The sequence below is a fragment of the Chanodichthys erythropterus genome, chromosome 6 (genome assembly GCF_024489055.1).
Source record: "Chanodichthys erythropterus isolate Z2021 chromosome 6, ASM2448905v1, whole genome shotgun sequence".
Classification (NCBI taxonomy): Eukaryota; Metazoa; Chordata; class Actinopteri; order Cypriniformes; family Xenocyprididae; genus Chanodichthys; species Chanodichthys erythropterus.
The window spans coordinates 11,239,964-11,267,888 of NC_090226.1; the positions used below are offsets into that span (position 1 = coordinate 11,239,964).

General features: G+C 37.6%; 1 protein-coding gene across 1 annotated transcript in view; it reads right to left on the reverse strand.

Annotated features, from left to right (window-relative positions):
• The window catches only part of ephb2b (eph receptor B2b), a 160,809-nt gene that overhangs the window by 60,687 nt on the left and 72,197 nt on the right, over positions 1–27,925 (reverse strand). Inside the window, exon 3 of the mRNA XM_067388025.1 lies at positions 26,556–27,240. Coding sequence (XP_067244126.1) covers positions 26,556–27,240 — 685 coding nt within the window. The remainder of the gene's footprint in view (positions 1–26,555; positions 27,241–27,925) is intronic.

Genomic DNA, 27,925 nt, shown 5'->3' on the forward strand with positions numbered 1-27,925 from the left:
AACTGAAGCTATATATATCAACTTTATTTTGCCAAAAAATAAAAATCTCTCATTGTTATTAGTTTTTAACATTTAGTGGAAGTAGGCTGTTTTCCTTTACTTCATGCTAGCTTAAATAAAATTAAAATCTTTCATTGAACAGCACTGTACAGAACAAATACAACCCTTGAATATATTTGTACACTCTTCTGTTTCTTGACATGGTAGCATCGGACGCGTTTCGGTGATTTAAAACGACGCTCGTGACTTAAAGTCGAGTGCTTTTACTGTAATTTAGGCAAGCGCGCTCATAATAGAAGCGACGCGGTTGAGAGCGCGGCTCATGGTTGCATAGCAACGACAGACGCCACGGGAGCGAAAGCGCATTGGAAAGAAGGAGAATGCCGGCGTGGCCGCGTATGTGACGCGTACTAGAGAATAATAATTATAATAATTTAGCGGGCCGGATTATGTTTTATTTTTGAGATCAGTTGGAGACCACTGGACTAGACTATCACAGAACGCTGACACAATCAGCTACCCAATGATGATTTTCATTCAATCCGAGCACAGATATTGACTCGTATTACTCGTATAATACTCGTACTCGGCAGAAGTGCTTTATCCGTACCCGGCTCATCTCTAGTAATTTACCTCACTTGCCTAGTAACCATAGTAACGGGTGCGCGAGCTTTCGCGCTTACTGCTATGACGTGGAGCGCGAGGTGCACTCAACATTACGCTGCATGAATTTTTAATTAGCCTACACTAGTAACAGTTCATTTTGTTACGGTATGAACTTAATCCTAGGAAAAGTTAAAAATAAATAAATAAAAATAAGACCTTTGTAACGAAATCCAAGACTTTGTATACCAAATTCAAGGCTATTAAGGCTTTAATTTTAGATTATCAAATTTAAGACTTTTTCAATGCTTTTAAGACCCTGCGGGTACCCTGAGAGAAGGTCAAACTACACAAGCATTGCATGAAGTACCTTTCATCCTCTATTGATATGGCTTCAACTGACACGCTGATCTAGACGTCGGATGCTGCTATTGTGACGACAATGTTACAACAATTTGTAACTGGAATGGGTTTTGTCTTCACCTGTCCTTTCCCTTCCTCTAGGGAGGGAAAATGAAAAGACGTGATGACTGTTGTGGTCTCGTTTTTCAAGATGTTTGTATACCTTTGTGGGTCTATTGCCCAACCCCCATGCCCTTGGTAACAGGTTACAATAGGCCACACCCACTTCTGCAAAATGACACAGCTTATTTTTTGTGCTACCACTAAAAATACAACTAGCCATTCAACATAATGATGAAATAGCCCACCGTGGCCTAAGGCACAAAGGCCAAGCCACTTATTAGGATGATAAACAAGCAGATGAATCACGCTATTTTGGGTCTGAACACTCATAATAGCTGTATTGACGTGTCAGGACGCTTTATGAGTTTTGACTGCGCCTGTCAAAACCTTGGCCCCTAAACTCCAAATGTGCCCTTTCCTCAAGGACGGGGAAGTTGCCAGGGCAACCACAGCCGTTGCCATGCAGGGCCCTCCCTGGTTGTGCATGCATTCCATGTTCTGGTCAAAGGCGTGAGATGCCTCTTTCAGGAGGGGCGGAAGGAGAAGGGGAGTGCTCTCCTCGCTGGAAACCAAGGTGTCTTCACGACAGAATCAAAATAAGATTGGAGGAGGAAGAGGTGTATTTAGGAAAAAAAAAAAGAAGCAGCGTGAAGGCAAACAAAGAGAATCAGTCAGGCAGATGGAAATGGGCCTAGTTTTCCTAAATGCAGCTTTGAATCGCTGTGTGGCAAGGCAGTGTTTTTCTCTGAAAGAATAGGAGGCGTTTGTGAAATTATGCCATCGCAACGTTTTACCTTAATGCTTTAAACTTAGCCGCACATATAAAAATCAATACAAACACAAATAAGTCTTCCGCTAAAAGGACGGCAGTTTGTTCCTCGGGTAAATAATAGCCGCAAAGTGGGGAGTCGGCACTTGATGAGAAGCAGAAATGAAAGAGAGAGAGAGTTAAGGAAATCGAGATAGTCAAAGAGAGAGCGGCAGGCAGTGAGACAGACAGGAAACGAGGGGGCTCTATTGTTGCCCGGCAGATGCAGTGTCTAATTGACAGAGACTGTCTGTGCAGCGTCCAGTGACAGTGGCGGCCTCAAGGTGGGGTGCGAAATGATGGGCAAGTGGCATAAAGGAGCTGTGTGTTCCTTGTCAGTGCGGACAGCAGGAGAGGAAAAGGAGGGGACGGCTGTGGGACAGAGGATCTAGAGAGAGCAGCTGGTGTCCAATCCTGTTGCGATCCCTTCCTACAGACATAAACGCAGATGCGTGCAGACGTACCCACGCACACAAATGCAATCGAAATGAGTCTAGAGGTGTTCATTCAATTCCCGTCTTGTTTCTGTTGTGAATCCCAGGAGGGTATTTATGTAAGATTATATCAGTTCTGACCAAAAGTTTAATGAGCCTTTGGGGAATCTGACCTCTATTATCTGTTCAATCTGCAAAAACAACAGCTGCATATTATCTCCAAATACACAGAGAACCCTACGCATAACATATGTACTGTGCAACTGTTTTTATATATCAAGATCATATCAAATCAATTAGTGTCAAAGTCCATTAGCTGTTTTTTTTTTCCATTTATATATATATATATATATATATATATATATATATATATATATATATATATATATATATTATATTATAAATATTATATATAATATATATTTTTGTTGTTGTATTTTAATAACATTTTATTTTCTAAATTTAAATATATATATATATATATATATATATATATATATATATATATATATATATATATATTTAAATTTAGAAAATAAAATGTTATTAAAATACAACAACAAAAATATATATTATATATAATATTTATAATATAATGTATTATAAAATATACAGTGTACACACACATATATATGTACACTATATGTATATATATATACACACACACATACTCAAGAAACATTTCATATTATTATCAATGTTCAAAACAGTTCAAAATATTTTTGTGGAACATTTTTGGGATACTTTTTTGAGGATTCTTTGTTAAATAAAAATTTCAAAACAACATTTATTTAAAACAGACATCTTTACTACAATTGATCAATTTAATGCATTCCTTGTTAAATAAAAATATTCATTTCTTTAAAAAAAAAAAAAAAAAAAAAATCTCACACTACTGTTCAAAGGTTTGGGGTTTTAACAACACATCCTGAAAAAACGTTTACATGGTAACAATGGTTTACACAAAAACATTAAGCAGCATAGCTGTTTTTTAACATTGACAATAATAATTAATGTTTCTTGAGTAGTAAATTAGCATATTAGAATGATTTCCGAAGAATCATGTGACACTGAAGACTGGAGTAATTTACTGAAGATATACTGAAAACTGGAGTATATAGGCAGATAGAGAAACAGATAAACAGAGAGATAGCTTTCCTGCACAAAATGATAAAAAAAACAAGATGTTGCATGGCTCCAAGCAAAAACCTGTATCAAACCGTGTCTATATTCAGCACTTATTGTGTGCTTTCCTGAGGCGTCTACACCTGCATTTTCCTGGGCTGGTATTGTTCGTCGGCAATTCGTTTGAAGGGTTTAATGGTGGATATTTAGGGGTGGAATACATTATAAGTGTCAATCATCAAGGCAAAGAGAGGTTGCGCTCCTTAAGCGCATATGCTTTACGTGCGTTGCATCAATTAATTAGCCTATAAATTATGGGTTTTACTGAGAGAAAAAAAAAAACACTTGCTGGTGTTGTATGCTCTCTGAAAATGTCTTCCCCTTCACCACTGTCTGCTTAACCCTGTTACAGAGACTCTGGGGCCGGCTCTGTACTCCTGCATTTGTACCAATCAATGGAGTCTGTTAAAAGCAGACCCTGGGGGTCAGGGAAATTAAGCGGCTCTGCTTGTGTGAAGAAGGGGCCAGACCAGCACGAGGTGTGCGGGGGGAGATGAGCAATGCTTCTCTGTTGCTATGGTGACGGGGTGCCAAACTACTATTTGCAGTCTCCTTCATATTGGCCGACCGGCCTTTTGAGAACAATGGCATCTCCATGGCATGGAGAAGGCCATTATATAAATGTTAGGCAGAAGTATGTTGAAGAAATTGGGATTTATGTATTAAAAAAGATTACTTTGTCAAGCTTGTCAGGACAGAGGCTTTCAAACTTTTTGATGCAAAGGCCCCCCAAATATGATTACCCACTTGTGGGACCCTCCTACTAAAATAAAAACAGCTATATGCCATTAGTATTAAACACATTTAATACTCATATTATTATTATATACACATATATAAGGATATTATGAAGACAATGTGTTTTACTATCCCAAAAAATGGAATTTAGAATTTCATTACACTAATGTTATATGAAAGATCAATTACATTTACTAAAACAAGTTGTTTTAAACACACACACACACACACACACACACACACACACACACACACACACACACACATGTTTGTTTTTGTGAATTGTGGGGACTTTCCATAGACTTCAATGCATTTTACACTGAACAAACTGTACATTCTATCCCCCTACCCTGCCCCTACCCCTAAACCTAACCCTCACATGAAACTGTGCAAACTTTTACTTTTTCACAAAAACTCATTCTATATGATTTATAAACCCATTTACATTGTGGGGACCGCTGGCTGGTCCCCACAATGTAGGTGAACTCAGGTTTATATTACATCATGGGGACATTTGGTCCCCACAATGTAATATAAACAAAAGCACACACACACACACACACACACACACACACACACACACACACACACACACACACACACACATATATAAAACACTTAAATAAATACATTTTCACAGACCCCAGATTAAAAACCCCTGTGTTACACGAGTCGGTGTAATAAGTCAATCCAGGTACTGCAAAAGTATAAAACCATGTTTAAGTTCTTTTCTGGGTCAAATCAATGGCTCTCAAAAGAGCGATTACGTGTGTTTTTATTCTTTTTGGACCACACACAATAAGAGCATGAACTGACCTCCTAAAATCAGTTCACGCTGGAATGAAATATGGGACATTTTTCCCACAAAAGATAATGTGTGCTTGGTTTACTGTTGTAAGGAGACCATATCTCATGACTAGACTGCTGTAGCATTTTCGCACACTCCACTGTGTTCCTAAAATCCCACCTGAAAACAATAATCATCATTTATGAGACCACAACACGAACTGTTTCCGTATAAATGAGTGTGAGAAATTCACTCATACGTCTATGCATTACTGCTGCTTTAAACACAGGTGCACATATCACGTAACATAATTGTCACTGTAACTTTCGCACTACACAACTTGCCAAACCCCAAAAATCAACACAATCCTTCCCTAAAACATTTCAACTTCCAAAACCACAACAGAGCTGTGCATGATGAAAGCGTTACCATGGGAATAGAGGCCAAGGACATCTTGGAATTCAGCAGAGGCTGATTAGGACGGGCCAATTACGACAGGTCCAGCTGTCAATCATCATAAACTGCGAATTCATCAAACAAATGCTGAACTCACGGAGCCGCAAATCAGACATTCCAAAAACACGTACCTGTCATATTCACACAGAGTGGTGCAAAACTCAATGCCGGGCCCATGACAGCTCATTACTGTAATATGAGCTCATGGTGGTTGTTTGCCAGAAGGTCACTTATATACTCTATTTGAGAAAAGAGTGTTTATATATGGCTTATATATATATACGTATAGATATTTATTTCTTTGCACTTCATTTGTTGGCTGAAGAATTTTAGCATAGGGAAGAGCAGTTGAGTAAATATTGGGTAAATGCCAAGTAAAACATATATGATCATATGGACGTAAAAGCAAACTTGCTGGCATCGAAACAAGTTTAAAATCCCATATTGTGACCGCAAAAGGTCACTTAATCTAAACGAAGCGTAATGGAACCCCCTGAGGTTCAGCCCAGAGACTGACTGTGACTGAGAAACTAGCAGGATTAGTCTAAGGTTTCTGGAGCTAGCAGGATTAACCCACAAGGCCTGACAAGGCCGGTTGGATGGACACACTTCGCAACAAAGATCTTTCTCCCTGGTGTGAGAAAGACATGACAGTTGGATGCTGCTCGGTTACGGGGCCATATGCAGCTAGCCAGGACGCACACAAGGCTGCCTGCCAGTACAGGGAGAAAAAACACAAGTAGTACAAAAAGTACAAATAGCGGCATTTAAAGATCATTTAATGCCTTTCAGTAGATTGCATCAGCAATCCTTTACCAATGTGATGGAATTTAAAATGGGGATGGATCATTTAATCCCAGCTATGGAGCCCAGATGAATGATCCGTGTCCGAGCATGGCGCTGGCCTACTTCGGCTTTTGCGTATGCTATGTATAAACACAGAGGCCTCCATCATGCTTTACAATCTGTGACGACATCCACGGTCTTTATGGGCTGGACCTGCTATTTAAGGTCCAGTGACACCGAGCTGAACCGCAACAATTAAGTAGGCGCCTGCTGCTGGAGGCACATATGTGTTTTGAGCTGAACATGCTAATTGAGTCTATTTCCAGAGAGCTCGAAGCAACCTGGGCCTCCCAAAGGGTCAAATACCTGCTTATCAGCACAACTTACAGGTCATGCCCAGACAGGCTCAATTAGCCAGCACTTCAGCTTTGTATAGGACGGCCGTTGCTTTCAGCGCTCACGCTCCATATCAACAGAACCAGGGCGTCAACTGACAAGCAGAACCCTACAATAGCTTGATTGTGGCCTGTGCTGAAAGGCTAAAGTGAGATACTGGATGAAAGATGGATTGTAGTTACAGGAAGAGTGCTTTGTCTGGATGTGACATGCTTGTTGCTAACATTGTACCATTTTAAAGCATGTGTATCATGCCAAACGATGTAATCATCACAATAGGGAATTATACAGAGTAAAAATTTTGATTTTCTCAATTACAATTTTTCATTAATTTGAATTTACCCAGCTAGAAGGTTCTGTGCGCCATGAAATAATGGTAAGAAATAAAATAAAAAAAAAAACGCAAAATTGACTAGTGTAACTGAAATCAATCAGAATAAAATCAGAATCAAAAATTGAAAGTAAATCAAGAGATTGTAAATAGGAACTGAATCAAATTTAACTGAGAACTTGTGAATTGAAACTGAATCAAAATAAATCAAAGATTGTAAATTGGAATTGAATCAAATCTTTAAAGCCGTATCAATCCTTAGCCCAAATACTGACAGTTTGGACAATCAGAAACTAACCAAACATTAGTCTTCAGATACATCTCTCATGGTCACTCAAACATTTTACGGACAGACAAACTGTAACAAGGACATTGACTGTGCCAACATGTGCAGCGTCAAAAAACAAACCTTAGAGGCCAACCTCAAGTGTCTGGGCTTGTGCTTTGATTTTGATAATTTGTTTAATTTCCATTCATTTCTCTGGCAAAAGCATCTAAAACAAAACATACTGTTGGCATGTACGTTTGAGGTCTTGTTGAAAGATCTCAGACATGCTCGCACGACTGCTCATTTGAACTAGTCAGTGGGTCAATGTTTACCTTATGCAAATGACTCACGCAGTGCAGCATCAGCAGTCTTTGCTGTTTCTGGCAAGTTCTACGCAGAGTTGATGGAGAGTGTGAGTACAGAGAATGTCGTGCAGCTGGATGATGAGGGCGAGAAACCAAAATGTGCAAAATTTTAGCCTGTACACAAATGAATTGAAACCACCCAGATGTACGCAGCACTAGTGTGGTTCACTTATAATGTGCTATGATGTTCAACTTTGTATCATTTCAAATATATTTGCTGTTACAAGATCAAGATAAAAAAAAAAAAATGTAATGCATTATTTTTACTCTGGCAAAAATCGCATGCAATTTTACTCTACAAAAATAATATTTTAGTGGAAGAGAACATGCACAATCAGAAGAAATACTGAAACATTTTATACAGTAATTTATAACTCTATAATGAATTTCTTTCTTCTGTTGAAACCTTCTTTAAGATGATATTTCAGAGAATGTTTCAACAGTTTTTGCCCATAAAATGAAAGTATGTACCTTCCTGACATTCTTCAAAAATATCTTCTTTTGTGTTATGAAGAAGAAAGCCATACAGGTTTGACATGAATGTGAGTAAATAATGATAGAATTTCATTACTGGGTTAACCATTTCCTTAGATTCCACTAGATTTTTGAAGTCATTGTTTGAGAATACAAATAATTGTATGTCAATACATATAAAATGCATTGCAAATACCTTTATTACATCTAAGCAGCTAAAGAGATTTTTGTTTGCTAGAATGTATGCTCTAGATTCAAAAGTTGAACACCTGGGAACCGTGTTTTCATAGGACCAGGGTGTATTAGTGGAATCAGTTGAACATAAACAACCATTAAGACATGGAGAAGGTATGACTGCGAATCCACTGCCCCATTGGAGATCATAGCGTTCTGGTGGGCTTTGTGATTGAGCCAAAGTGATCTGCTGGCAAAATAGGTCAATGTGTGAAAACATGTCATGAAGGAACCCTGCCCCCAAATCAATATGTGACATTCTATTTATGGTAAAAGGGTCACAAGCAGGAGCTGTTATAGCTGTATGGGGAGGGAGTGACATCATCAGGGCCTTATGAGCTTCAGAGTCAGTTGGCACTTATTTTAGATGCATATGACTTCCAAATGTCTCCTCAAGACGTCTTTCCACTGAGATCGAAAATTCTCCCGTCGCTTTTGATCGTGCCAAATTCCACTCAGTGTCAAAGTCAACCATGTCCCGTGTCGTTCAAGCCCAGTCAATGATTTATTACGCTCACTGTCGTTTACTACTCACATCTAATCCTTTGCTATTGATAGTCATGGAGGATTGAGAGAAAAATTGCTGAAAATTTTCAAATGTATTATGTACACTCCTTCACTGCAAGCTTATTCAAAGTTGTAAAAAAGACTACAACACACCAGCCAGTTTAAACAAGACCAGAATGGAGGGCACACAGCACGACTCTTTGATCACCAGGAGCTGTTCAATAATGCTAATGTGTTGTACTGGACCCAGCAAAGCCATTCATCATCACACAGCCCTATTAGACTGGACAGCAATACAAAGCGCAGTTTGCCTCAACTTACAGGGCAGTTACAATAAAGAGAAGTATAGAAAATAGAACATTTAAATATAAGCAAAGATCAGCATGTACACAGATGAAAAGAACATCTAGACAGACACACACACACACATATATATATATATACATACATGGGCGACATTTGACTCCTGAGGTAGGGGGGGGGCAAGAATTTTTTTTTTGCGGGTACAAAAATTTATTATTATTTTTTTTTGTACCTGCATCAGCAAAATATTTGCAGAAATTTTAAGCAAACAAGTTTAAGTTTGCTTGTTTATTTACTCATTTATTTAATAATTTCACTTAATTTTATTATCATGGGGGAATGACGTAGACGATTCACTACAGAAACTAAAAAGTAAAAACTGATTTAGCTTTTGGCATCCGACGCTGCAATAACGGCGCATATTCTCTTAGAGACAATGAGAGATTAATCTATTTTATTTTCTTAATATTTCTCTTGTGACCCATAGTGAGAAAAAAAATAGTATTTTTCATGAATCAAGAAGTATTTTGTGTTAAACAAGTTGTTCTTTAAATGAGGAGTAAGCTATTTATTATCCTCGAAGCGCGTCGGTTATGCGGTGATGCGCTATGATATCGCGAGGCAAATGAATTGCAATATTAATGTAATAATAAAAGTAGCATGATAATAAGAAAAAGAATTTAATAGCCCTGCATGTTCGTCCGCTATATGCCACTGTGAAGGGATAAACAGCGTCAAGATCAAATCGATTAACTGTTTTATCCAAATCCACATGTATGGACCGTTCAGTGCTCAGTAGTGCAATGTCCGAGTCTCTCCTGTCTCGTGCTGTTTCTCATGTGTTTTCAGTCGCCGCAAGCAAGAAACGTTTACTAGACTGTGGACTAGCTTTGACTCTCTGAACAGTGGCCGCACAGCCGAATATTTATGACCATGGACAGTGAGTATCTTTGAAAGGCTTGGGCGCTCGTGGGCAAAAGAGTATCTTTAAAAGGCTTGCATGCTCATGGGCAAAAGAGTATCTTATGAAACATATAAACACATATAATTAATATCACATATATGAATTAAATAAACATATTAAGAAATGAATCCAGCAAGTATGCATTAATTTGATCAAAAAAAAAAAAAAAAAAAATCTACATAAAAAAAAAATCAAAAATCACAGTTAAGACATTTATAAAAGATTTCTATTTCAAATAAATGCTGTTCTTTGAATTTTCAAGTCAAAGAATTCTGAATGAATGCATCATGGTTTCAACAAAAATATTAAGCAGCACAACTATTTTTAAAATTGATAATAAAAAGAAACCCTTCTTGAGCACCAAATCAGCATATCAGAATGATTTCTGAAGAATTCAACTGAAAATTCAGTTTTGCCATCATGGGAATAAAATCCATTTTAAATACATAAATTAATATATTGGAATATTTATATATTGTAATATAATACAATTATTTTATATTATAACAGTATTTTAATATATATTTATATATAATATATATATATAGTGTGACTCCTGCTGACAAAATAAGTCGGAATGTGTGCGGGCTAATTACGAGCTACAAGTGAAAAATGTCAATTTTGGTTGAATTTGAGATTTTCACAAAAATGAGTTCATAAAGCCCTCATCTAGCAATCCCAATGCTCCAAATAGTGATTAAACATCTAAAAGTATCTTGATTTGTAAGTTTTCTGATGTAAAACAAAGTAATCCCACTCACGCTGACTGATGTGAGCGCACAAAGACGCCTCAGACAGCACACACAATCCTGATATATACATATCATGGAAGAAAAAAGTACAGATATTTGGTTTTGACTTGGTGTGTCAAATCTGGTGTTATTTCCAGTGACTTTAAGGTATGGTTGCCATGTGATTTTGTTTTGGAACCTCGATTTTTCAAAATTGACTTTGCTGACTCCAACGACTTCAAACCGGCATAGCTCATTAATTTTTTTTTTGCCTGATTCCGACAAATCATACATCATTTTAAAGTTTTTTTTAATGACAAATGTAAAAATAATCATTTTTAAAAAATTTGCTCCACTCATTGCAAACAAATATTGCCTGGGCATGGGTCATTTATATATTCTGTTAATGGCAGTCTGAGAAAGCAGTCTGTGTGCAGCAAGGCCTACTTCTAAGCACTGTGAAAAGAGCAATATGGTCTTACAGGCATATTTATCATTGTTGGTTAGTCTCGACCAAAGCTATGAGTTTTTTCCCTTTTTTCTGCTTTCCCTTTGGTTTCACCAAAAAGCCTTTACGACAGCCTTATTCATACTTAGCTTGCAAAATGCCAGAGGGACAAAGAGAGTCATTAATAACAGGCTCTAATCCATTCCTGCCGGTCCTCCTATTCTAAAGCCGGCCTGCTCGTCTGAAGCAGGCTGCCAGTTTGGTGAGCCACTGTGGTGCCACCACACAGTCTGCTGGCAATAGCTTGAGAAAAGCGAGCCGCCTTGAGAACTAGCACGTACAGGCGCCTCCTCGCCCTGCCCAAACCTCCCCGCATACCACTACAGTGCCAGTAGCCTTGATTCAACAACACTGGACTAAAACACACCATGCATGCATATGTATACGGTCATACACATGCATGGATATACAGTACAGTATCAGACTGAATATATATGATGCTTTTACTTTCAGAAGTAATATGCATGTGACGTTCAATGAATAGATTGTGGCTATGCCTCTGAGGCTAAGACTAGAGATACAGAAACCAAAATATTTATATTGGTGTACGAACATAAATGTGTTCAACCTTCTCACCACAATCCACATTTATTTTAGAAAATATGACTGTATTATCCTTTGATTGAATCCAGGTTTCTTTGATACTGAAAGTACAACATGAATCATATCACCTTACGGTCTTCCGCAGTGGCCTCAAGCAACGAGGTACCTGTTGGACGTTTTCAAGCCAGCATCACCATCATGTGGCCTCCTTATAGGATTCCTGTCCCATATTCTGCAGCTCTCCAAGCACCTCAGTACTATCCACAAGGCCACTATTCATAATTGGAGATTGTCCAGACCTCACTTACCACCCCACATTCTATTCCATCATTAGAAACCGGGTATTATCGTATTAGTCTTGGAATGTTCCTTTTCATGAGAACAGAGTTTAACCATCCTCTGTCCCACATGCAAGGAGATATACTGTGTATTCAAATTCAGTCTGGTCGAAATATTAAAGATTTTAACACTGAAGAAAAGCCAGCGAATCACTGAGTCATCTGTTTTCTCCATGATGTCCAGCACGTATGCTTTGAATTGCCAACTGTACTAAGTCTGCAAGCAAGCCAAGAAATTCAATTCAGTGTGTGCCCAAAATCTGCTGAGAGATCGAAAATCCAAACATAAAAAGGAAAAGAAACAGAGAAAAATATATTAATGATTCGCTGCATTTATTTATGCACAGTGTGTTTGTTTAGCATTACTCTGGAAGGGAACTGAAAGAGGGATTACCTATTTAATTCTAGTTTACTAGGCACACAAGGCTATTCATTATGTGCGCTGCTGCAGAAGAATGCACTCCAGAGACATGCTGCATGGACCACACAGCTCTGTATTTCATTTTGTCTACACACATGTATTCATTATTTCTTATTCTTTTTTGGCTCAAACATTAGCCTATTAGCGTCTCAAGCAAATCCGTCTGAAAGTATAGGACTGAAACAATGTTTTAAAATACAGTACACCACTTGAAAAGGCCTTCTTAAGTGCAAAACAGCAAAAACGACAGCATGAGGCAAAGCTTGACGTCTGTGAAGGCGACAGAGTTTCTGTGATTAAACAAGTGCTCTTCAAGAGGACACTGTGACTGTGCCAAATAAAACCACAGACAAGTGAGAAACAAATCGTTGTTCAGGATAGGATGAATTTAGTGTCCACAGAATGTTGAACTTGGCAAGAATTTGCACAGACTGAGGCATGTATTAGATGCTGTATATTTACTTTAGCCCTTCTAAAATGGAGTCCAAAGGAGACTCACTTCATATTTAGATTTATGTATCTTCAAGCAAACAGCAGGTGAGTATGTGACGGTATCCTCTAGATGAACTTCATTTCCTAAACAAAAGTTTAGCACAGCGGTGGTGAGAAGATATCCATCTCACAGCGTGAGGCTCTAGATGTTCACAGAATCTAAGAATAGCTCATTAGATTGTGTAATTTTGCATTGCGGTGCTTTGGGAAACTAAAATGTTTCATTCTTGTATAACTGAAGAATTTGGCTGGAATTTGAGCAGCAATTGGTTTTGCATCAAAAACTTCAAACTCGCTACAATTGTTCTTGGTTATGATACTAAAGACAACAAAGACATCAAACATGGCACAATTTAAATATGCACAAAAGGAGTTATCAGAATGCCAAAGCAACAAAAATGTTGCTAAATTGCGATTTAAATGAATCTAAATAAAAAATAAAAAAAAGTAAAATGTTGATCATTTATCTAACCGTAATTGGAGCCCACTCAAAAAAAAGTATGAAAAATAATAAAAAATAATTCTGGGTTGTGCAAAATAATGTTTTCAGCTATAACGCATTTCTGATTGCAGTAAGAATCCTGACATTCTTCACATCAAACATTATCAACTGTATAGTGTTAAGTCCTTAAACTAAAAAAGAAAAAGAAATACCTGTGGTACACTTTCAGAGGAGAGTGATAGTGTAAGGTACATACAATTGATCAGGGAATAATCTGACAGTAATCTCAGTAAAAAACAGTTTGATGAAATGACGCTAAACTTTTCTGAGGAGGATTTTTGAATCAGCTCAATTTCAAACTGAAAAGTCATAAGAAACCCTGAAGTTTGGCACAGACAAATCCAAAAACTAGATTGTCTAAATTTTGATTGCTTGGATGAACAGTAAAGTGTTATCAAACAAAGCTCTGTAGAGGTGCTGGCTGCTATTTGGCAGCAACGGAGTAAAACAGTCCTGCTCTATTCAACTCAGTCAACTAACACTGCTCATAGCATGTTTTTATTTTTCAAATTTTTGCCTTTTACTTTTTGGTCCCTTGCTCCCAAAGCTTTTACAATGCACTTTAAACAACAAAATACTGAAGGGTTAGGAAAATAGCTCTTTGGAGACCTGCATTGTCTGAAGAGCTGACAGTTGATATTAGCACAGTACGTCAGCCCAACTGTGAGGCATCCATTACCGACGATCCAGTCAAGGGGTGAACACATGCTCTTATCTTCTGCCCTTCACCCACTTTCTTGTTTAATCTTTAATCACCATGAGAGAGGGGACTGGAGACATCATAGGGAGACCTTTTGTCAGCAACGGTTTCTTATTTTAGAATCCATTACTACTCTGGAAATGTATGCCCATGAAGGAAAGAGGCACTCCTTGAAAGACATTTGGCTTTAAGCAAAACTGTAAGTATCAAGCACTGTTGTGAGAATCGTCCAATGATGAAACTCAAAGAGACAGTCATATTTCACCAGAGAAAATATATGTTTTTGACCCTGTAAATCACCCGTAGTTCAAGCCAGGGTTGTCAGGTCTGTGTTTTTTTTTTTGCTACATCAAACATTATTTGTAGTGCCTCCCTTCCAATAATCACAAAGAGCTTTGTGCTTTGTTACTTCTAATAGGAAACAAAGTTTGTTCATTTTGTCACAAAATTCAAACCAGAAATGGTGTTTTGATGATCTTAAATGTGACGTGACAGATCGATGTAGCGCATTACCCCGTGTCTACACCAGACGCGAGCGGCGTGACGTGTCAAAAGACAATAGAACCCATTATAATCAGTGATATTGTCTAAACTGGATACAGCGTGACCATAGGAGTCCGATCGGGCCAGTGCTGCAGGGTATGTGATATATATCATCTATGATATCGTAATTGTTGATTTAATGATCGGAAATGATCGAGTATGTCCCTCACTTTACAAAAACCAGACAAAAACACACCCATTGAGTGCACGCATTCACTATGTGACATGGTCTAGTAGGTTAGGCTTGTGCCGCTTGTGCACGTGCGTGATTTAGTCTAATAAAATTAATTTAGAATGCCCAGAATTCAAGATAAGGGACAAAAATGCCCATGTATATATTTAATATAATTAACCAATAATACACAGAGCACCGTTTTTCTGCAAACATCAGCATTATTACAAATGTGATATTGATTTTATACAGCGTACAGTTTAATGAACAAGAACTTAATATCAAGTGACTTACATTTTAGACACCAAATTGCCTGTTTCACTCTATTTCGCCAATGAAAATAGATACAAACAAAGTCCACAGCATTGTTTTGCGTTTCTGAGCAACACTTCCTGAATGAATCAGCCGTTTGAATGAATCAGTTGAATCTCAATGACTCGCTCATTAAAAGTGATTCGCTGCTACCTATTGGCGGGTTTAATTTCACGTTTAAATTGTCTTTTAATTTTTTTAATTTCAATTAACAGTATTTACCGTTTCATATTTTCAACATTTCAAAACATTATTTGAGTAATTAACTATGATAAAGTTTAATTTATAGTTATAGTTATACATTAGATTACAATTTCTGTACCTGATTTATATGTTTGTTCTGTTGTATTTATTTGTGCTATTACTCATAATTTGATTATTTGTCACTATTTTATTACTTACCTACACTATTTTATTAATATTTAAAATTTAAGTGAGTTAATCTAGTAGCTTTTGTTGTCTTAACCTTATTTATTAAGGTTACATGTACCAAAAACAACAAAAACAATATCTAGGCTTATTTTATAGGTCCATTTTCTTTTCATTTCTTTTAATTTTTTGTTGTGGGGCCAGTGAAAATTTTGGCAGGGCAAGTAAAAATTTTAACCACTGGCCTGTATATATATATCTATTCTCAAATCTTAATCTATTCTCAAAGTTGGGTTGGGAGCTGGGTCTATTCTACGCAAGCTATGATGACTTTCACATTGATAGTTTAGCGCGGATGTATACCTAGCCGAACTGACCCTTCGTAAAGACCCGCCCCCCTTTAGTTACTGCTGCTTTGTCCGACAAGCTGTGGCGCTGTCACACCACACACAGTGATAAATGCATCACGGAGCAAAGAGGACACTGACAACACGTCGACAGACAAGACAGAGCAGGTTACTTATGATATTTAACAAAGTCCCAGCTTTAAAATGGTGTAGTTTTTTAAGAATTTCAAACAATAAAAACCGTTTTGTTGCTCTTTCATATGTCGTGACCATGGTCGTGGCAGATTGATGTAGCGCCTCAGCTCAAGAGGCTCGTAAAACGATCATCTGTTACTACGAGTCCATTTATAGCATCAAATAAACATGAATGAACATGAGAATCAATGTTGTTTCAAACGCGGAAAGATGTCAATATACACATTTTTTTAAGTTTAACTCCACCAAGGTTAATCTTCTAACTCCTATCTGTTTTGTCGGACAAAATGGCGGATTACTTTTAGCAAAGTCCCTTTAAGACAAGTCATTTCACTCGGCGGCCATCTTTGAAACGCCTCTCGGGCATCCTGGGCATCATGCAGCTCCTATCTCTTTGAATGGGGAATCATCAGATTCTCCAAAACTGTTCGTCAACCTTATGATTAAATTTGATATTTGAAATCACCAATGAAATCTAACAACAACCGACTCATAAATTTAGTTTCTAAACGCTCAAATCATGACAAAAAAACTCAGGCTGGATCAAGCTAATGCAGACCTAAATGCGCGTCTCTTTGGAGGCATGCGTCTGACTGTTTCTATAGAAACCGGTGATTCTAACGGCCGCTGAAGTGACGCAATGACTTTACCAGTCGGCGATTGGCTCTTGGCTTTAGAAGGCGGGACTTATTCTGCCATATTGTGCGTTACACTTTCTCCCATTCAAAACAATACGAGTGACACGTCTTGTGTTATTTTATAGTCTTTGCTTTTAGTAATTTGCTGCGTCCCAATTCGCCTACTTATACTATGCCCTAAAAGTATGTACTCTTTCTGTGAACAAAAAGTACTTACTTTTGAGTGTGTAGCAAAAGAGTAGACAAGCTTTGGGACATACTATCACACAATACAATTGCGTCTTTGCTCTCTGCCGCATCGAGTCACTGTAAACTGCCCTGTCAATCATCTTACATCCTCCACATTTCATTTAGCTAATTTCCTACCGTATCGGAGAGAAATGCAGCACGTTGATCTGCAGTCGCGAGTCTTTCATGTAGAGAACTCTCCTCATATTAATGCATAATGATGCATTTAAAAGTTAATGGCCAATCAGATCTTTATAAAAGTCCACATTGGTATTTGCAGATGAAAAATAACACATATAACATTAAAATAAATATTTTCTATCAGTTTGAACTGATTATTAGTCACTCAAACAACCTCTCAGCGTCGAGCGTGCATATTCGCCATGTTTTGTAGTTTTTAACACTTTTTACTCGTGTTTGTAGTTCTGAACCGAATCCTCGTACAAAGCGCAATGGGTTGTGGGCAATATTAGCCTCTATAGTGTGCACGAATCCACACTTCGAAAATCTACCAAAAATAGTAGACCATCCGGGGACTTTTGGCATACTCTTTTCAACATACTATGCTTTGGGACACATTTATTTTAATCTCACATACTATTTAGGATGGATAGTATGGACATTGGGACACAGGGACAATTTGGGTATCTCACATATTCTGAATGTCTTCGGCAGAATTCAAATGAGCCATTTTAATCTAGATTAATCTATATTAATCTAGATTTAAAAAAAAAAATCTATGCCTACCACTAATATATATATATATATATATATATATATATATATATATATATATATATATATATATATATATATATATATATACATACATATATGCTGTTTTAACCACTGCTAAGATTTTTTTAAATTAAAAATATTAAAATAAATTTTACAAAATCAAATAAGTATATACTGACACATAAAATTATATATATATATATATATATATATATATATATATATATATATATATATATATATATATATATATATATATATATATATATATATATATATAGATAGATAGATTCACCTAGCAAAGTAACCATTTGTAACTAAACCTATCGTTTTATATTTGACCCAGACAAGTGTGGCTAATTTTTTATAACTGCATTTCTAAATGAAAGAATGCAACCTTTTAAAGTTCACTTGAGCCACATGTGGAGCGCATCACACTGAAGTAAAACCTTAGAGAACCTACAGTGTAACAAGATCACCTAATTGATCTTTGTAAGGTCATATGACGGATCAGGAAATGACACACTTTGTAGCCTATATCCTTCAGAGCATAGCTGGGGGTCAACAGAGTGCGAACAACTGGAATCCTGCAGCAAAGACAGTCGCAGCATGACACAGATAGCAGCCCTAGTCTCACATCGGCATGAGAGCTATCTATCAAAATCTCCAGAAAAAGGCTTTAAGTGTAACAAATTCCTAACCCTGCACTAACCTCAAATGTCACTCAAGGTTAAAGAATTGCAATTTATATTGGCTTGCATGTCAATTGAATTCATACATCACCAGTTGCTGTCGTAGCGGCGCAACAGCTGTACTGCTATTTGATCCTGATTTCTTCCCCAGAATCGAATGGTATTTGTGACAAAACATGCCCCGCTTTCTGTAACCCCTTGTTCATTATTTGCCAGCGGTTAGCACAGACTTGTAGCTCTTCAGAAGACACATGCCCTGTTTCTTTTCTTTCAACCCGTGACGAACTGATACTGCATCCTGTCTAGGCCTTTCAGTGGTCAGAGCATGAATCAAAATAGATGAAAGAGATCTCTGGCATTTGCAAGAGGTCCGATGTATGATTGGAAAAAAACATCCGCATTCTGGCTTCTAAAGGAGATCAAGCCCCTAACCTCTTTTCCACCTCGGCCTAGTTGTGCTAGAAGAAGCCGTTCCATGAGCATAGACCTCTTAACCTTTCGTTTTTCATCTCTAAGAACCCATAAGGTGTCCTGAAAGAAAGAAAAGCGTGAGAAATCCCTCAAATGATCAGAGATGCCACAGAATAGTGATTGCAGCCTCTGAGGATCATGGGACTCCAACAACGAGAATCCCAGTGGACATGTGAGCTAATGACTGGCTGCTCGGAGATGCATGTGGAACAAGTTAACACATCATGCTCCCTGAGCTCTGGGCCATTCCCAGTCATTTCAGTCTGGCGTTATCACTTACAAGGGAGTGATGAATGTGCTGAGAGAAAAATGACGAGTGTTCCTCAAAGGAGTAAGTGTGGGTGGGTAAGTGGGGAGATATCTTTAGCTTTCAGAAAAGTTACATATATTCTGCTTCAGAAGGGAAGCAAAAAAAAAAAAAAGAGCAGGGGGAAAAAAACACCTGGACAAGCTGAAATCTCCATTACGGCTAGGCAACATGAAATAAAAGTGTATCACTACTCCCCTGGGTCTCGGTAGGTGGGTAGACAGCTCCTATGGTACTTGTGATCCTAATCTTTGTCTAGCGCAGAGGAATCTTTATTTTCTGGCCATGGGGCTGCAAGCGACGAATCTAAGGACTTGACTTGTTGGCTTTACCGTGTGTCTGCTGTCACCAAGAGCACTTTGAGCTCTTTGTCACACTCCCACTCTCGGTGTTAGGCTCTAGAGTGAACAATTCAGTATGAGAGGGTTTAATTTCACTGCTTAATGTTCTTTACTTTCCCAATTAGAGACTAGACTGGAGGGTTGGCAAGAGCAGAGCAGTTAGGAGCTCAGCCATAAATGCATGCCATGGGTCACATGTGGATTGAAGCTGTCTGAAAATGGCTGCTAAAAAGGCCGTATTGTACATACTCAATAGGTGAGGGATAAGGCCGAAAAGAAAGTTGAGAGGTTTGTATTACATTGCAGCCTTGCTATTCTGAAATGTACGTGTCCGTCAGCAGGAGATAATGCAGAAAATTGCTTGATGAAGTGTTGAAGGGAGGCTGTGGTAAGAGGCCACTTCAGTGAAAGCACTACAATCCATGGACATGGGATTATATGAATGCTCGTAACCGAATACTTTATTAGGACAGATTGAGCACTAAGAGCTGTGTCTAACTTTGTTTTCCATCTATTGTTCAAACCTTCAGCACATTAATTGAAATATGGTTTAGATTTCATATATAATTTCAAAAAGAGCTAGAAAAGCTCATTGAACATCCCAATGGCAGTATCAAATCTATATCCAGGTTTGGCAAACTGTAAAAAGTGCACCATAATCAACATAACATTTTAAAATAAAGTTCAACTTTGTTTGCAGTACTTTTACAGCATTTACTAATTCTGGTGTAGTGTTAATTTCTTTATGTACTCATAAATGTTAACATTTCAAGTGTTATAAATTAAAAAGCATATTAATATAATCTGTACACTTAAAATAAACTTAGAATAATTATAATAACATAAACTTAATATATATAAAATGCTGTTCATTTGTTGGTTCATGAGACCTCAGGTTTTAAAGTTTGAACCATACTGTAAAGAGTTAGCAGTAGTTTCATTTCAAAACTTCATTAATAAAATAAAATAAAATACTTGTGACACAGTAAACCCAAACATTTCTATACAGCTTTTGTTGTCTGGGGAAAGGGTCTCTGCAAACCCCTTCATTTAAACATGTAAGATGATGATGGGACAATTGTTTGTTTTGCTACATGAACCCCTGGGATTTCAGGTTGACCATAAGCACTGCAGTGCCCCACATTTGCTGTTAGCCAATTAGAGCTATCATTAAAAGCAGATGCTCCATGGGAAATAAAGGGAACCACAGCGGTATCTGTGCATCATGATTTCTTTGCTTGTCTATGTGGAAGGTAGCCAGCACCAGGAATCCAGAGGGATACACTGTCCTTTACTCCTTTTCTCAACCTCTATATCTTCAGGACATGGTTTGTCTTCAGCTTTTTTATTTTATGGTATTGAGAATTACTATAAGATTACATCAAACCCCAGCCTTAATCTTCTGTCTATGAATGTGCCATCACTCAATTAATTCAAGGCCAAAACTGTGGTGGGAAACAAAAGTTAGGATGCAAATTATTTTGCATTATTTTTTACGTTTTGTACATCTTAAGTGTCATCTGCTGCATTTTAGTATCAACAGCTTTAAAAGAATTTAGATGTCATTAAATGAAACGCTCATGTAGAAAGACACATATTTCACCATAAGGGAAACTGTGCTGTATCGTTGCAGAGCCATAAATAAACTCTTGTGGATCTGGATCACACAACCGCATTCCTGAGGAGCGTACGAGTAATGCTTACCACTGTAAAACCTGCTCGCTCTCTTTCATCAGACTCAAGTTCATGAGAACTTCTCAACAGGTGGATGGTCTGCCCTCAATCAGTTTTTCCAAAGCAAGCACTTTGTCTTTCATCGACAATGCTATGTAGCTTAAAATACCTTCACCAAGATGTCCCAGTTGCATTTGTTTGTGTTCATTTGATGTTCTTGCCTAATACGAATTAGTTGCAGTAGACTGATAAAAATATTACTTTCAATTAGCTTTTTTGTCTTGTTTTTCAGATTTCCAGGTATATTTTTTAACTACTGAAAAAGGTGTCAGTGCTGTAAGACAAAAATACATTTATGTTAAAGACATTCTCTGAAATCAAGTCTTAATATCAGAATCAGTATGCAGTGTTGCTTCTCAGGTGAATTTATCTTGTTTCAAGGTCAATTTTAGATATTTTAACAGGAAAACAAGTCAAAAACAACTAAGTAAAACAATGTACATTCAACATGTTTGCCACAGTTAGTATTATATTCCCATAGTTTGCACTTCTAAACCCATGTTCCATAGATTGTGTGATCAGATTACAATTTGGGAAAAATATGAGTATTGTTTGTCGACCTAGAGCCCCTAACCACGAACATGTCTCCAATTATGTCCTTCTCAGTATTCTGCTACCATTTCAAATGAACACATTCTGCGAACAAGACCCTGTGCATTTCAAGAGGGTCCCCGTCTCACGCAGCTCTAAACGAAATCAGATCTGCCTTTATAAAAGGCATTTCTACTAAAGGAACCTGACTTGCTTCATTAACTTACAGCGACTCCCTGGGAGGAAATTTAATATTGTTAGTAAAACGATCTCAATTCTCTAACAAGAAGCCAATGCCATCGCAAGCATAAAATTGGTATGTTGTCAATATTTTGACAGACTTCATGTCGAAGAATCATTATCTGTTGAAAATGCTACAGAAGACTTAATTGAAACATGCATAATTACGCGCTTGTTCGTAGCGAGGTGTCTGCATAAAGTGTTAGTGGAGTTGTGAAAGTAGCTCTGAGACAGATCTTTCATCTGTAGATCTTATGACCTCTTGCAACCAAGAATGTAAGGGGATACTGCGGCATCCCGGCGAAAACATCTTTCACAAATCAATTCATTACACCCGACTCTCGGCAGTTAAAAAGCCCCCCTTTCTTGCATCAACCCATCCCCCGACCACTGACCACAGTCCTGACATTGTCTCACGCAGCGGTATCAGCTTTCCCCTGCCAGAGAGATAAATGGCTCAATGAATTGAAGGCAGACCTCGATCAAAACCACTTATGTATAATATAGACAACCACCGTCAATAACCGTATTCCATCTTAATGATTTTATATTGTCTACTTAAAAAGAAAAATTCTTATAAATAAAGCGTTGAGTCTCTTAACAATTCAACATTATGACTAGGATTAGGGCAAAATTAAGAATTGCAAGAATCAATCAAGTCAGTCAAATCAATCAATCAATCAGTCTGTCTATTCATCTATCTATGTTACTAACTATTAATAAGCAGTAATTAGGGTTTTATTGAGACAAAAGTCAAAGTTAATAGTTAGTTAACTGCTTAGCATTCCTGTAAAATTTGCCTAAAATGCCTAAATAAGGCATAACCAAAGTAAATTGTATGCTGTTCTTAAACAATTTGGAGTATATGCGTGGTTTTGGTCTCTTATGAAAGGTATGGAATGCTAACAGGTTAATAGTGAGAATAATAGTGACCCTAAACTAAAGTGTGACCAATTTTTCTACTGTACCAAAATCATACCGAACCGTGACCCCAAAACCGAGGTACATACCAAACCATGACTTCTGTGTACCGCTACTGTACATCCCTAATGTATAATATATAAGATAATAAAAAATAAATTTTCACCCAAAAAATAATTATCCACCCATCCTAAAGTTAAGGTAGTTGCGTTTTCAGAAAATAATCTGCTCTATTCCTACTTAATTTCAAACCTATCCAGCCATTTCCACACCCTCAAAACACATCTAGACAGTGTTAGTCGTCAAACACATAGTTTTCTCTAGCCTTAAGAGTGCTGATCCAAGGTCAGTTCTAGGGCCTCGTTAACATTATTTAGCTCATGGGATTAGCTGAGATATAAGATTAGAGAAATTATATTACATTAGCACTCTCTCACCCAGATTTGCAATCAGGCCCTGCTGTCGTAAAATATTATGAAATATTCCTCAATGCATTAATATTCACTAATGCTTTATGAATATGAGCTAAATGCTCAGTGATTAGGATCATTATTCTCTCTGTTAGGAGTAACAGTCTTTCAGCAAAACACTGACAGTGTGACGTGAAAGGCTTTAACAAGTACCTTTTTATAGCTTGTTTGATTTGACTATGAGCCTCTCCATTAGTCTCTCACAATTATATTGTTTTTAAACCCAGCTGTTTACAGAGATACCTCAAGTCCAAGCAGACTCTTGAAATATTAAAATCCATAGCATGCAGTAAATTACATGAAGGTCAAAAACAAGCAAATGTGTATAATTATGACAGCTCTTCAATTTAGAGTAGACTGCTCGACGATTTATCGGCAGGTGCTCCTGTGGAAGGATTGTGACCGTACTCATTAACTGTCATTGAATGCATATCGGCAGAACGCCGCCCTGCTAGTGCCTGCAATGAGCGGCTATTATCACAGCTCTTCCTGGACTAGACGGGGAGCCGGAGTGGTAATTACAGCCAGGCTTACGAAGAGGCTGAGGGAGTGTGTGTGCGTCTGTCTGAGCAAGTGGGTGCGGAGGGGGGGGGTCTGAAACACAGGTGGGCGTTTTATTGTGTCGTCTGTGTCAGCACGGAGCCTGTCTGAAGGCTGTCGTTGCCGTGGGAACAGGACCCGCCGTTGGGTGAAACGAGAGCTCCCGCTGTAGAGCGAGTTGAATTACAGGTGAGGCAAGCTGAAGGAGAGGAGCACTGTGGTTTGGATAAGAAACGATCAATACGCTCACATGCTGTGAGTGAAAGGGCCAGCTTACATTGATGTTGCACAGGGATACTGTGAAAGAAAAAAAACAGCCATACTACCCACATCAACATGTTTGACTTGCCTAGGATATCACAGTGAAACAACATCAACAGCAGGCCATTTCTAGAGCATCAGCTTGGTAGAAAATACATGCTGTAGCTTGTAGGTCATTACAGAATACAAAATTAGCATTTTACAATACAAACATCTAAAAATCCTTAAAATATGATTAATTTACAAGCAAAAAAGTGCAGGATAAAAGGCCCATTCTCACCAAGAAAAATAACTATAACGATTACTATATTAGCATCCACAACAACACACAATATCATTTTGTTTATTACAAGCAAGCTCTGTTGTTATGTTGTCTGCCTCTTTAAATGCTCAAGCTATTTAAAACAGGATGAATTCTGATTGGCTGTCAATGTTTTGGAAAAAAAACTGGAAAAAAATTGTGAAAGCGATTCCAAAAATAGTGTTGTGGTGTGTTATTCTTTTACATTTAGAAAGATTTTTAAAACAATATCTTTATCATTACAGTTATTGTCCTTGGTGTGAACGGACCTTAAGATTTAAGAATATATTAAATTCTAATATTCTAATAATTGTAAATATTTTAATAAATTATTTATAATTATAATATTATAATAATTTTCAATTCATTCTTTTCTTATACCATTTTCTATAGCATAAAGCCAATATTTTGTTACAGTTATGTTACCAGTGGGTAGGGCCCTATAATTTACGCGATCACGGAATCGCGGACGGAATCGCGGAATCCAGTCATAAAAACGGAATTTACTATATAACGTGGAATGTCACAGAATTTGCCAAATTTTTGATGAATGAATTAAAAGCAGGTCAGTACACGTAAATTAAATCACGATATAGACTAGTGACTGAATATTAAACCGCAAAAAGACTATTTAAAAATGAATCCTGCATGTCTGTGTGCCTCTGAAATGAATGATGTGGAAGCGCAGTTTAATTTACCTCACACCGCCCTACACACACTCGCGCGGGGGCGCACGCTGAAGCACGTGCGACGCTCGCGGTGTTTTCGTCCTCTGTCGCCTCACTATATGAACGCACAAATTCATCTCCAGAGCTGCTCTGAAAGTCACTTCATCAGCATTTAACCACTTCTTTTGTGAAAACTACCTTCATAAACACAGAGAAACTCAAAGTTCTAGGCAAACCGTCAAAATAAAAGTTAGATTTAACTTGACAGAAACATATTACTGTTGTACAGTAGAATTTAGATAAATTAATTTAATAATAAATTATTAAAATATATTTTAAACAAAATCTCAGTGTTTTTTCCATGTTTTAATTTTAACAGTAAAGCTCTGTTGTGCAGCACATTGTTTGACTAAAAAAAGTTAATTTCATGATTAAAAGATAAATTAAATGGTATGCGTTTTTTGATTGCCAGAAAAATTTAAATACACAACAGAACTTCTGAAGAAAAAAAACAACATAAAAATACATATTTTTTAATTAATTAATATTGTTGTTTTTAAGAATTCAATTAATTAGACATGCTTTTTGATTATTAAAATGGAATTAAACCATTAAAATGGAATCCAGAAAACAGAATTTGGTAAAAATAAAATTTGAGGGTAAAGAATAAAACGTAGGACCCTAAAATGTGTTTTTTTTTTTTTTTTGTTAAACTCTTATTAAATTGTTGGTAAATTGGACAAGATTCATTATTTCAATAAATTAGACATGCTTTTTGATTACTAAAATTTAATTTAACCATTAAAATGGAGTCAAAACATAAATAAAACGGAAAAAAAACGGAATCCATAAAAATTAAAACGGAAAAAAACGGAATTTGGGAAAAAATAAAACGGATTTTGTAGGGCCCTAAGTGGGGTGTTGCCAAAATATATTCTCTGAGAACAGGCCTTAAAATATACTGCAATTTTGTTTTAAGAAAATTGTAAATATTTTAAGGAAGGTTTTTTAGTTTTTTTGCAGAATATGAAACAACAAGGATAGTGCCCTGAAAAGACGACAGATAACCAAAAGACATAGACAAGGAAACAAAGACTTTTCTGCTTTTTAGGGTCAGTAGCAGCTGTGACCTAAAAATTAAAAGAGTTTTGTGCAACATGACAAGACCACTACACATTAGCAGAAGAGCTCGCTTACCTCTGCAAACAGTTCCATTCTCCACAGCCTCGTGCCCTGCTTTACACATACAGCGGCCAATAGGGACCATCCACTCTCCATCCCCATTACAGTACAGTTTAATGGGAACGTCGACCTCCTCAGCATTAGGGACGCACACTCCCCTCGCTGCCACCAGTGAGGTGCTCTCTGCTCCCGAAAGCGTCTCCTGAAATATCGCTCCATTACGGATGGTGCGAGGGCACTTCCGATAGAACACTCGCACAGTGATTAGCGACATGCACCCGCCGTAGTCCTGGAAGGCTAGGTAGAAACCGTTACGGGAGACAGGGCCGAAACTGCGAACCTCTGTATTAATCTTCATCACATGTCCGCCCAGGTCTACTTGCGAGAAGCTCTCGTCTGCCGCAATGGTATCCACCTTGATCCAAGGGTTTTCCATCCATGGGGGAAAGACTTTGGTGGCTGTGTCACCGTCTGATTCATAGTAGTAGAGGTTGAAAGTTTCCTTGCAGGAACCAGGAACATTTGGGATGCTGCTGCAGTCTCGAACTGAGAACTTCATCTCCACATGAATGCGTTGAGCACCTCTTCGTCGGATGTAGTTAGTGCGCACCCAGTTATTTTGGTTGGCGACGAAGACATTACACACTTGATAGGTACGAATGGTGTTCATATTCTCATCGTAGCCACTTACTTCTTCCCACTACAAAGAAAATGAGAAAGCAAAGGTTAACTGATTTGTTTAACCTCTTTTTTTTTTAACCTCTAGACATCTACCTCTTTTTTTACCTCCCTCAATGGGAAGGGAATGGGAAAAGTGCTTCATTTACTATCATGGTTACCTTTAATGGTTAGCTGTATTAATTTATTTGTATGAATGATCAAATATGTGCTCATGTGACAAAAAAAGCCAGTCAGTCAAAAATGTAACAGTCAATCCCTTCCTAGCTAGATTTTAATGACCTGACAGCAGAAACTATCATGTTATAGACACATTTGTATCTCTGCATCAGATCTCTGGAGTGCTTTATGAGCACCTGAACCATTTTCAGCAGCTTTCCCCATATGCACAGGCCAGATTACAGAGCACAGGAGGAATGAGGTGGGAAAGAGAGCAAAATTCTCCTGCTAGACTGCCAACAGACCCTGGCACTATGCTTAGAGAGGGCTGGCACTGGCTTGGGTTTTCTGCAGACCCCCACATGGCAGTGCCAAATGATTCTGGTCTCTATTTATTTTTGTCTCTCTCACTCGCTCTTGATTTTTTGCACTGTATAAAAAAAAAAAGTACTATTAATATAGCTCAGACGGAGACAAAGAAAAGGTGATACACTTTGATGTTTACACAGTCTTTTATTTTTTGCTCTGCTGCCTCTTTTCTGCCTTCA